Source organism: Chrysochloris asiatica, unplaced genomic scaffold (assembly GCF_000296735.1).
Source record: "Chrysochloris asiatica unplaced genomic scaffold, ChrAsi1.0 scaffold00176, whole genome shotgun sequence".
In the NCBI taxonomy this organism is placed as follows: Eukaryota; Metazoa; Chordata; class Mammalia; order Afrosoricida; family Chrysochloridae; genus Chrysochloris; species Chrysochloris asiatica.
This window is the reverse complement of record NW_006408694.1, coordinates 76,444-89,849: the sequence shown is the minus strand read 5'-3', so window position 1 is coordinate 89,849 and position 13,406 is coordinate 76,444. Positions and strand designations below refer to the sequence as shown.

Sequence of the window (13,406 nt, the reverse complement as noted above, 5' to 3'; positions counted from 1 at the left end):
TGTCTTTGTGGACGGTTGTGACCATTGACCATAGTGTCCCTTAAGACTGTGGTCCTGATTCTCTCAAGGTATTTGTAATGTCTAAGAAATTTTCATAATTTTGCTCCCTGTGTGATCTACCACATTCATGGATATGTTTGCAACATGTACATAATATCCTCTGTCTAACCAGGGTGTAGTGCTACAAGATAAGCACTGGACCCCAAGGTCAGTTTGAAATGCTAAGTTAGTGGTTCAAACCCACCAGCCATTCCTTAGAAACTCTAAGCACTTAAAAACAACCTTTGTGTGGAGTCCTGGTGTGGTGCTTTAGGAAAAGCAGTGGACTGCTAACCATTAGCCACTCCCTGAAAACCCTTTGCAGGGTTGCTATGAGTCAGAACTGAATAGTAGTCACTTAACAAAACAAACAAAACGACCTTCATATATTTGTGAGTATACTCCCACTTTCCCTCCAACACCCATTCATTCACGCTGTGTGTTTATCAATGTATCTATCTGGAAATCACTGTTATTGTAGAATTGTGTATATAACAATATTTACATCTGTTCCCTTTAACTCTTGTACTTCTCCCCATGTCTTCCCCAACCTTCATCATTCTTCTGCCAACCTCCATCTTGTTGTATATTACCTTCCCTATCATCCAAGTTAACATGTGTCTACCCTCTAGCCAGAGGATAGCCCTTCCTCCCACCCCTGACAATCACCAAAGAATGTTTGTTGGTGGTGGGTTTTTTTTTTTATTGTGAAAATCTTTTCATGACTTTTTACAATAGTGCTCTTATACTGTATTTTTCCTTTGGTGACTGACTAATTTCACTCAGCATGGGTCCTCAAGACTCATCCGCATTATAAAGTTGTAAGAAAATGACACCAACCACCCCTCCCACAACACTCTGTACTTCTTGTCTTGGTTCTATAATTCACTACAGTGAAACCACACAGAGCTCAGATAGCTGCTCTTAGAATTATTTCCTTGTCTTTGGTTTTGGAAAGCTTGATTATGATATGTCTTGGTGATTTTCTTTGGGGTTCTATCCTGTTTGGGATTTGTTCAGCTTCTTACATGTATGTATCTTCTCATCTTTCATGATGTTAGGGAAGTTTTCTTTCACCAACTCTTCAAAAATTTTCTCTGTGCTCTTTATTTTCTCTTCCTGTTCTAGAATTCTGATTGCTCATAAGTTTTCCTCTTCATGGTGTCCTACATAACTCTTAGACTATCTTAGGAACCTTTCATTCTGTAACATGTTCTAGCATGCTAGTATTGAGAGATTTAACTTCAAGCTCACTAATTTTTGCATCTGTTGGTTTGTATCTACTCCTTGGTGTTGTCCATTGTTGACATCTTAGTATTTATTAATCTTGTGGATTTCTAAATGCAGATTTTGTATTGTTTCGAAATTTGTATTTATTTTGTCTGTTTGCTCTTGTAGTGTTTTCCTGAATTCTTTTAAAGTTTTTTTGTTTTGTTTTTGTTTTTGTCTTTTTGTTTGTTTGTTTGTTTGTTTTACTGTGGTCTTGCTTTCCTGGATCCTTTGAAGGAACAAAAGTTTCATTCTTTTGAATTCTTTTTCAGTTGGTTCCATTACCAATTCTTCTTCAGAAGCATTTTCTAGCTCTACATCTAGGCCATTCATTTTTCTTAAGTCATTCTCTCATTTCTTCACATGACCTAAATTGACTATGAGTTGTAACTGACTTGGTGACACTTAAGTACAACAGTGGCTTAGTGACTGCAAACATTTCACAATGTGAAGTCTTCCTATCCATGTGCATATTATATTCTTCCATTTAGGTAGGTCTCTTGGTGTCTTTTATTAATGTTTTGTGGTTTTATTTGCATAGGTCTTTTATTTCTCTGGTTAGATTTATTCCTAAGTATTTCATCCTTTGGTGACTATTGTAAACGGTATTGGATTCAGAGTTTTTAGTAGTGTAAAGGAATCCAACTGATTTTTATATGTTGATCTTCCACCAGGCTGCTTTGCTGAATCTTTCATTGATTTCCAGTTATTTTCTTGTTGAGTCTTTGGAATTTTCCATGTGTTGGATATGTCATCTGCAAGTAGAGTTTTACTTCTTTGCCAATTTGGATGCCCTTAATTTTCTCATCTTGCCTTATAGGTCTGGCTGAGACTTCCAGCACTGTATTAAATAGGAGTGGTAACTAAGGGCATCCTCATCTGGTTTCTGTTCACAAGGGAAATGTTTTAAGTTTGTCTTCATTGAGAATAATGTTGGCCATTGGTTTTATATATATGGCCTTAATTATGTTGAGGGATTTCCTTTCTATTCCTATTTTATTGAATGTTTTTGTCAGGACTGGGTATTTCCATTGTTTCTTCAACTGTGTTTTCCTCATCATCATTGTCTTTTTTCTGGGACATCTGTTCTGTGAATAGTAGTCTTCCTTCTTAATGTTTTCTGGTGTTTTGACTCATCTTTTTCCCTTCTGGGTGATTGCCTAAATTTGTTCTTCCAATTAACTCATTCCTTAGATGTATCCATTGTGTCCCTCCTTCTATTGTGGTTTTTATTTCTGCAGGTATAGTCTCTGTACTTAATAGTTCAGCATTGTTCTTTGTTTTCTTCTTTTTACTCAATTTGATTTTCTTAATGTGTTATTAGGTGAATTGTAAATTCATAATCTGTTCTATCCTGTCTACATTGATGTAATTTATAATCCAGTTTGTTGTTTTTGTCAATGAAATCCTTATGATTCTCAAATGTCTTATTTTATAAAGGATTCATTTTTGCCAGGGCATATTGGCCATGCAGAAGGAGAAAGGCCAGGCTGGAGTCCAGTGAGTGTCAGTTAACTCTGTTGCACTTGAGAGTCTCCTGGGTGCATGTCCCCGGATTTCATTGTTAGGTTGAATATTAGAATCCCTGAGTGGCTTTTTAAAGCTACTGATACCCTGACCCACCTAGAAAGATTCTCTGTTTATTTTCTGAACTGGAACCCAAGCATACATGTTTGTAAAATCCTTAAATGTTTATAGCATTCTTCCAGGGATTAGATTCTCTCGGTTAAAAGAAGAATAAATGAAATTAGCAAGTCTGGACTCCTACTGGATTTATAAAGAGATTAAATTCGATTTTACTGCCATTTATCTATAAGGGGGCTTCAAGAAGTCAGTGGAAAAAATGTAATTAAAAGCTAATGGAATTTTCCACAAACCTTTTGAAGTCCTCTTATAAAAGGTTGCCACGTTCTGCACCATCTTCATAATCATTGGTGTGTTTGAGCCCATTGGTGCAGTCAGTGTGTATTTTTAGTACCTTCTAACCTAGGCTTGGTGTAGCACTGTGGGTTAATATGCCAGACTGCAAAGCCATTCAAACTGCAAGGTTGGCAGTTCAAGCTCACCACATGCTCCTCGGAAACCCTATCCCAGGGTCGCTATGGGTCAGAACTGACTTGATGGCACTTAACAACAACAGCAACCTAGCCTTGTCTTTCAGTCATCTGTTAGACAGTAGTGTCTTGTGATCCATAGTGTTTTCATTTACTAATTTTCAAATGGAGATTCCCAGGCTTTTCTTCCTTGTCTGTCTTAGTCTGGAAGATCTGCTGAAACTTGTCTGCCAAGGGTGACCTTGATAGTATTTTTAATACTGGTAGCATATCTTCTAGCATCACAGTATGGCAAATTGACAGGTCAATAGTGAATCTAAATGTTAGACCTTTAAAAATAGTATATACTATTCCTGTTACAAGAAAAGGCACAATTTTATAAATTATATCAAATTTGCTATTATACATTTTATTCATGTGACCTAGAGCTGTTTCTGAGCTGCTCGTTAGACTCCCAGGTGAAATTGAACTGTAGATTCAGAAGTTTCATTTCTCTTATATGTAAATATACTCTTAGCACATGATTTTGATTCTTGGGAAAAACTGCCAGGATTAGTTTAAGTTGGTAGTTCACTCACATGATCTGCATCTACATGGAGCAAAGATACTAACCCAAACTCATTGCCTTCATGCTGATTCTAGCTCATAGTGACCTTAGAGGATTGGATAGAACTGCCCGTAGGATCTCTAAGACTGTTATATTATTTAGATTCAAGTCTATTATTTAGAATTCCAGTGGAAAATCATGTTTTTTTTCTTTTTAGAAAATGAAGAAAATTGATTTCATATGTACAATTTTTAAAATGAGTTAAGAGGCAGTATTTCAAGCTTAAGAAAGATCACAGTTACAGAGAAGCTGACTTTGTTGTCAAGAAACTTTTAACATGTCACAAGAACCTGAACTTACAATGAGTTGAATTTCCCAAGTTTATGAGTATGCTCTTTGAAATTCAGGCTGCATTTTCCACACAGAATGTCTAGTTTCCCACCAGCCTGTAGCAATAGAAAGTGTATCACTCTTTAAATATAGACTTTACTTGGAAGGAGAAAGTTATCTGAGAAGAGCACAGCCTTTAAAAACTCTTGCATGCAAAAGAGCATCCATCCTATTAAAGTAAATGAAATGTGGAAAGTTTATATAGAGTTCTCACACACATTTCAATGGATCATTGTAGAGAATAAGCAAGTCAAGTTATCAACCTGATTTTTTTGAAGAGTAAACTAAGGAACCCTGGTGTGATGCTGTCGATTAGTGCGCTGGACTGCAGGGTCAGTTTGAACTGCAAGGTCAGCAGTGGTCTGTGAGTAGATTCAACACAGGTTGAATGGGTATGAGAGGAAGAATGGGAAATATATATATATTGTTATTGTTGTTGTCAATGTTGTTGAGTGTTGTCTAGTCAGTTCCGACTCATAGCGATCCTGGATAGGGTTTCTAATGAGCATCTGGTAAGCTTGAACCACCGACTTAGTTTGCGGTCCAATGCTGATCCTACAGCGTCACACCAGGAGTACATATATATACTCTTACATAGTTGTGGGACATATATTGCTCTTGTTGTTGTTAAGTGCCATCAAGTCCATTCCAACCCATATCAACTCTGTATAGAGTTTCCAAGGAGCAACTGGTGAGCTTGAACCAATGACCTTCCAGTTCAAACGACTTTACAGTCTGACACCTTAGCCTACAGCACCACACCAGGATTCCGGGACATATATATTCATGTACATATATATAAGAATTTGAAAGAGGATATTGTTACATGAGTAAACACAAGGAGGAAATAGGACAACTGTTCTTGCATGGAAGGGCTTGTAATCATTGAGATGAAACCAAGTGTATGATTTATTGAATGCAAAACTGATCATCTTGTCTCTAAACTTTTACTCAATTCACATTAAAAACTATATTTATAATGTCTGAAACAGTATTTCTGCCATAAATTATTATATTAATACCTACCTGAGTAGTAACAGTGATCATTTGAGAGGTCCTATTCCTTAAAAGGAGTCCTGGTGTGGTGCTGTGGGTTAATGTGCTAGACTGAAAGGTTGGTTTGAACCACAAGGTCAGCAGTTCAAGCTCACCATCCACCCCTTGGAAACCTTATACGGGGTTGCTATGAGTCAAAACCTACTCAACGGCACTTAACAAAAGCAATAACAACAACAGTTACTTGAAGGGCTTGGTTGATAAAACACTGATTGAAAGGTTTGTTTGAAGTTTTGTTTGTGTGACTTCTGTTTCTTTTTTAGGTGGCATCCTTAGCTGGTCCTGGAGGGGAAGTAGAAATAGAGCAAAACTTTCTTAACAATAAGTTGAAGACAATTACTGCTTATTTTGGTGATCTAATCCAAAGATCTGCCTCTGAAACATAGCTTACGTGGCATGAGGAGAAGAGATAACACAGTGATCAGCACATCCCTCAGATACTAATACCTGTAATTTCTTCCTGAAGTCACGGATAGTTTGGCGCCCATAGTCTTATATCAGCATCTGAAATAGAACTTGTCACTCACAGGAGTTTGATGAATATCAGTAAAGTATTTTGACATCCTGGGATAATGTTCACCATGTACATCATATATGAAGTATAAGTGTATTGTATGAGGAGGACAGACCTGCCCCTTTGCTTAATGTCATGGTGTATGTGTATTTATTTAATTTTGTCTGTTTTGATTTGATACCATTTTTATGATCTTATTTTCTTAAGATGTTAAATGCTGACAAATCAATTTCAACTGATAGAACCCCATGTGACAGAGGAGAGCTGCCCCATATAGTTTTCTACGGTATAATCTTTACAGGAACAAATACCAGGTCTTTGTCTTGTGGAGATGCCAACCCTTTTGATACAAAGAATAGAATTAATTCTCCCACCCATTATAACCTCTATCAAAATAAATGTTATTCATTTAAGACTAAAAACTAACAGTATAGAATGATACAAAATGAAAAAGGTAAAAGCCCTCTAATCCTTTCCCCTGCCCTTCATTTTTGTATCTAGAAATAGCTGCATTTGTTTTAATTCCTTTGTAGAAGACAAAAGAGTTATGATGTAGCCTGATAATACCATTTTTCTCATTGATGCACTGTTATATACCCACACATATGTATACAGTTCCTTTACTTAATAGTGTATCTTAGATACACTGCATTCTTTTTTAAGTTCATAGTTTTATTTTATGGCCATGCCATAATTCATTTAATCAGTTTGTTATTAATGAACACTGGACCTGTTTTTAGTTTATTGTGATTGTCAATTATTTTTCATTACCGATAAATATATGTTCTTGAAAAAGTACATCTATAAGACAGATTTTTTTAAGTCAAATATATTGTTCATTTTCTTTCTCGCTTCTAGGTCTTATGTCCTTTAGAATGATCTTTCCAGCTCCCAGAGTAAAAATACTTTTTTTAAAAAAAAAAAAGAAATACATGTCTTTTCTCCATCTGGAATTTGCTTTTCAACATCGCTTTTTTTGTACTTAGTGTTTTTGCATTGGTTATTGCAAAAAACAATACAAAATATATTTTGTAATAAATAAGTGTTTTCTATTAAAATGAAATAAAACAGGAGAATTATGTGTTGCTTACTTATTCACCTACAATGGTGTATCGGGGCATTTTCCCAAGTAGGTAAAAATGATGCTAGAATCAGACATATCCAAGATGAGACAATGACACATTTGCCATTGGAGGATTGGATCTGGAGCCTTTATCGTTTCATAAGGTGAGTGTGATAAATATTAAAAAGAACATGATTGTAGCTGGAATGGGACTGTAGAAATGAAAATGTTTTTGTCCTCAATAAGTGTTAGAAATTTAGGATCTTTAATATGGGGGCTTCAAAAACTTTGTGGGAAATGAAGTTAATATTTTTGCAAATATTCTACATCTTATATATTTTTGCAAACATCGAAGCCCCCTGCAGTGCATTAGCATTTGAGCTGTTGGCTAAAGCTTAAAATTTTTAATTTTCAACATCAAAAATCAGGTCAAAGATTCTTGGTGTTTATACTTTTTGCCAGTGTTGCATCAGAGTATTTATCAGACACTTGTCGCCATTTTAAAGACGCTGGCAACATTGGTCATAAATAGTTCTGTACTCAGTATCCAGATCTAAAGTATAACTTAACCCCTTAGAAAAGGAAGCTAGGGCTAAACTGATTCCAAAGTCACCACCTAGGCTTCTTGTCACTGTAATCTTTCATATGCAGACTTAGCCCACACATTTTCTTGCTTTTATATTGTGAATATTAAATCCAATTTGTCTTATACATGAACTTCTATATGAATTTATATGGGTAGAACTGTAAATTTAACCAAAATTTCATGTTCCTGCCCAGATTTAGTAGATTTAGTAGACTCTTTTATATTATGTTAGTGCTCAAGGGTGTAAGAAGCATTCTAGACTATTGTGTGAACCCATTATTCAAACAGAATCTTAACTAAGGAGCCAAATGTATAAAATGCATGAAAAATGAAGCCCCTGGAACTGCTTATAATAAAATAGAGGTGAGTAAGTCAGCAGCCCTTGTTCTTGTCCAACCTTTAGTTTTCTCCTTGTTAAACTACAAGGCTGTATAAAGAATTTTCTAATGCACTTTGACTGTCGCTGACACTTTGCTATGTATCCTTGCCTTTTCTTCTGCAGTAAAAACATACACACACACACTACAGGATGGATGGGATCACAGTCTTCTGAAACTTGATTTTTTTTTTTTTTTAATTAATAATGCCTTACATATTTTTTCACATCAATACATACATTCTTGACAGACACATTGGACAAAATCAATAAGAATTTCATTAGCCACGCTCCAATCGTGAGCATTTAAATTGTGTCTAGTTTTTATTAGTGAAGATAGCTATGCACTGTGTATGATTGCGTGACTATATCTAGGAGGGAGATTTTCTGGGCTTATTATTTGGTAGAAGGAGTTCTGGTAGCATAGTGATCATGAGTTGGCCTATTAGCCTCAGGGTCAGCAGTTTGAAACTACCAGCTAGCTGCTCCATGGGAGAAAGATGAGGCTTTCTGCTCCTGTAAAGATTTACAGCCTTGGGAACCCTGTGCAGGGTCGCTATGAGTCAGTACCAACTCCACGGCACACTATCTCCACCACCACCACCACCATTATTTGATAGATCATACTGTTCACCAAAAATGTATACTCATAAATTGAACATGAAAGACAATTTTCCCCACACTCACCAGCGTTGCATAGTTTTACTTCTGTTTCAATATGATGTTTTTTACTTTGCATGTCCTGATTAATTGTATGAGACCTGGGGGGTTGTAAATGGCAGTTTAGGGAGAGGCGCCAAGCAGACCTCTGCCAGCAATAGCACAAAACACCAGATAAAGCAGATATACAGGATGGTCCTGGAATTCTGAACTACATATAAAGGAATGTATCAAAGGCTTACTGTTAGTAGAATTTGTAACAAAAGCAAGAAAAGTAGCATTTGCTGAGTGGCAGTTGAAAGCAGACACCTGGCGCAGCCATCTTGAGAAGGGCACAGGGAATAAGGTAGTAGAGACCTGACCGATCATCAGGGATAAAGGTGCACCTCCACTCTAATGACTAGAGGGAATGCCTGAGCAAGCAGACACACCCACATCCCCACTCCTGGAGGGTTCTACTGCGCATGATTACCGATCTGCTCTGCTGGAACTGATTCACACTAGGAGAAACACCTGGAGTGTTTTGCTATTTTTTTCTTGTTTTAACCTGGAGGGAGCTCTTTCTCTCTACATTATCCAAGAAGAGACAGCAATTGTGGCCATATAGCCAAGCTACAATCACTCACTCTAAAATCCCACCATCCAGGCAAAAATCATTACCAGCTACTTTGGACATATTGTCAGAAGGGAGCAATCGCTGGAGAAGGATATGTTTGCTAAGGTGAAGGGTCAGAGAAAAAGAGGAAGACCCCCAATTATATGGATTGGCCAAGTGGCAGCATCGATGGACTCAAGCGTGGCAACGATAGGTTGGCCCAGGATCGGGCAGTGTTTTATTCTGCTATGCATAAGGTCGCTAAGGGTCGGTATTGACTCGATGGCACCTAACAACAACATACACTACACAGATAGCCAACACCTGCTACAATTATCCTGAGTAGAGTAATGAAGTGAAAAGGGAAGTCTATCTCCTGATTGCATCTACCAGGGGGCACTCAGAAAGCTTAATGATACAGCAACATACATTTCATCTATTTATTGAAAATGCCCAAGAAACAATCAAACAGCTCAGTTCACGTCCAGAAACAAAATACAGGAGCTGAATCAAATGAGCTAGAGGTAGACCTAGAATATCCATAGGAAGGAGATCAGGCTTTGGACCTGCCTGGTAAGGAATTCAGGAGAATGATATTGAAGTGCATCCAAACACTACACAAAGGGGTTGAGAAAAATGATGAAATCAGGAAAGTGCTACAGAAACAAGATAAAAATAGCATTGGAAACAATTCAAAGCCTGCAAAAATAAATTATTAATATCAGAAATGGACAATACATTGAAAGGGCAAAGGAGCAGAATTGAATATATGGAAGCCAGAACCAGGGAGATTGGAAACAAATCTCTCAATACTACTAAGATAGAAGAACAAGCAGGGGGAAAAAAAAAAAATCTGAAGGAAGTCTTAAGATACATGTTGGACAACATGAAGAGGAATAATAACCTAAGGATAATTGGAATTTTGGAACAGGAAGAATCATACAAGACCACAGAGGAGACAGTTGAAGAGCTGCTGGCAGAAAATTTCCCTAACATCCTGAAAAATGAAAAGATAAGCATTCAAGAAGCTATACAAACCCCAAGAAGGATAGACCCCAAAAGAAAATCACCAAGACATATAATAATCAAGCTCTTCCAAATCAAAGAGTCCTGAAAACAGCTAGGGTCCACTTTGAGGTTCACAGTGCTGTTTCTACAGAACCACACCAGGAGAGATGGAAATACTGCCTTCAGACATGTCTAGACCTGGAAGGAGGATATGTTGCAAGGCAGTAACTGCATTTTGATATTTTTGTTAAATAAAGGTGTCTATGACTTTGTAGCAATACTTTTTGATTTACCCTTGCATAGTAAAGTTACAAATGCTCATTCAGTGCTGCAAGGTTGGCATTCCATAAGCTTTAAAAATGTTTTCATTGTTTGCATTTATTCTATGATTATTTTTTTATTTTTCTCTAATTTGTTTTCTAATTTTTCTTCTGCATGTGGTGTATTTCATTGTGACAAAAAAGTAACCTATATGATTTCTACTTGTTGCAATTTTTAGTTAGAGCTTTTCTGAGATCTAATATACATGTTCCATTGATATTTGAAAAGAAAATGTGCTCTTTATTGGGTACACAGCTATCTCTTAAGCTTGTCAGTTGGTTTGTTTATCCTACATTCTTATTTTTGTTCTGTTTCATTACTAAGAAAAGTATACTGAAATCTATTTCTGATTATGGTTTTGTCTGTTTCTCTTTGCAATTCTTATGATATCCATGCATGCCAATAATAGTGGAAAACTGGTTGGGTTGTTTTTGCTTTGTTTTCAATCCAGTGTTGCTGTTAAGTGTCTTTGCGTCGGTTCTGACCCATAGCGACCCTGAACAGGGTTTCCTAGACTATAAATCTTTTCAGGAGCAGAAAGCTTCATCTTTCTCCCATGGAGCAACTGATAGTTTCGAACTGCTGACCCTGCGGTTCGCAGCCCGATTCGTAACCAGTACGCTTCAATCCATTACCAACTGATAATTTGGTAAAATGAAAATATTTCTAATTTTAAATTGCTATAGGGTCGGAACCGACTCGATGGCACTTAACAATAACAATAAGCTTATATCTAAATACTTGCTGCTGAATCTGACTCCAGAATGCAAACCACATTTTGAGTAAACAGCTTTGTATGATTCTTTATACATTAGGTGCATACAGTCATCATGGTTATTTTCTAGGGGCTTCAAAAAGTTCATGGAAAAATTCCATGCTCTTTTCATTCACAATTTCCATAAGCTTTTAGAAGCCCCACCAAACTTTAAACAATAACTTTAACATTTTGGGTCCAAATTCTATTTAAATCTGGCCGTAAATTGTGCATTTCTCTTTCTTTCAGGGTTTACTCAATACATCTTTTTCTATCCCTTAATTTTTTTTAACATTTCTAAATTCTATTGGTTTAGGAATTACCCCTATAAAAGCATGTGATATGGGCTTTTAAATTTTTTTTAACATAATTTCATATGGAATTTTAATTTCCTGTAATAGTGTACTGTATTTGTTTCCTATAGCTGCGGTAACAAAATACTACTTGGGGACAATTGAATTGGTGGCTTAAAAAACAAAAATTTATTTTCTCCATATCTGTTAGGGCCAGAAGTCCAAAATCAGTTTCATTGAACCAAAATCAAGATGTCAGCAGGGTCATACTCCATTAAGAGGAGGATCTATTCCTTGCCTTGCTGGTGGCTGCCAGCATTCCTTGGCTCCTGGCCTCGTCACTCAACTATCAGAGTTAAACTACATACATAGCCTTCTCCCTTAGTACAGTTTTATGCCCCCTACTCTTCTTCCCTTCAACATTTTGTTGAGATGATCTGAAATTTTAGTTCCAAATATGTTTAATGTTTATATATATTATCATGATTCTGCCTTTTTAATAAATATTTTTTAAACACTTCATTATGTTTCAACACTTATTTCTTGGTTTACTTGTATTGCTGGGGAGGGGGTAGAAAGTGAAAGAATGGTTTTGTTTAATTAATCATATCTCCCTTGGATTCCTTTTTAAAATTTATCCTAATGAACAGTCTTAGGCATCCTTTCAGAAAACCTGAGAATTGGTAAAACATTGTTTTTTATAACCTAGTTTTTACATTGCCCTGATATTTGGTAGTCAAGTTTGGTTCAAAATAATTTTTTCTTCAGAATTTTAAAAATTTTTAAAAATTTTAAAATTTAAAAATTCTATTTTAGCACATTTATTGCATGCCTATTCTAGGTGCTTGTAATGTAGCATGAGCAAACCCAAAACCCCTGCCTTCCGGCAGCTCTTGTTTTCATGGGCTTGGAAAACATTGCTCACATGAAATGTTCCCTAACCCCCGACCTGCCGGGTCATGGCCTAGCCAGGCAGAGATAGGACTCCAGCCACTGGGACCCCACACTTTGGTCACTTGCTGTCACCTTCATAAGGATGCCATGTCTCTGTCAATATGTCTTGTTTACTTAGTTGTTGTTTACTTTTTTTTGAGGGGTGTTTTGTTTAGCTTTTTTAAACTCAGTGAATTTTTAAAATTAAAATGTACATTAAAAGAAATTTCAAATAGTATCATAAATGGAAAAACTCACTTCTGTTTATTAATTTTATAATAATTTTTTTTTACTATTTATTACTAAAAATAAATCCTACATGCCTCACTTAAGGAGACAGTATAATGGGTAGTGGGTAATAAAGATGATAAAGATCATATTAAGGGACTTCCCACAAGATGGCAGATTAGGCAGACACAATACACAGACCCCCTACACAAAGATATGAGACCAAATGAAACAGACACAGATTAAAATCCTAGAACTCAACTTCAGAGGAAAGGTTGAAGAAGTGTATTACTGGAAGGAGAAGGTGAATGGGCACTGCAAGTGAGGGAGAATGGCTGGTCAGACAAACTACTACCATACTGAAATTTTGAACCGCTTTGGTGACAGAAGGTGGCCTGGTAGGGCAGATTCACTCAGGCAGTGGGAAAGGTGTGAGTCCTCGTTTTCACATGCTTCGCTGGTGACAAGAGGTATGGCTAGCTCCCACCCTCAATCACCCCCAGTGCAAACCCTGCTCTCCGGGAGTTCAACACCATGCCAGTGTGTGGAGGCTGGCTGGGCATCTTTGGTGCCAGGATTCAGACAAGCTCTGCTCCAGACCGAAAGAACCCAAAGGGCTACCAAACCAGCATTTGTTGTCGTTAAGTGCAGTCGAGTCAGTTCCAACTCACAATGATGGTATAGAGTTTCTAAGGAGTGGCTAGTGAGTTTTAACCACTG

General features: G+C 36.8%; 1 protein-coding gene across 1 annotated transcript in view; it reads left to right on the top strand.

Annotated features, from left to right (window-relative positions):
- TGS1 (trimethylguanosine synthase 1) overlaps positions 1-5,741 on the top strand; it is an 80,646-nt gene extending 74,905 nt beyond the window's left edge. The window contains exon 13 of the mRNA XM_006871845.1: positions 5,619-5,741. Within this exon, the coding sequence (XP_006871907.1) occupies positions 5,619-5,741 (123 nt within the window). The remainder of the gene's footprint in view (positions 1-5,618) is intronic.
- The last annotated feature ends 7,665 nt before the right edge of the window (positions 5,742-13,406 follow it).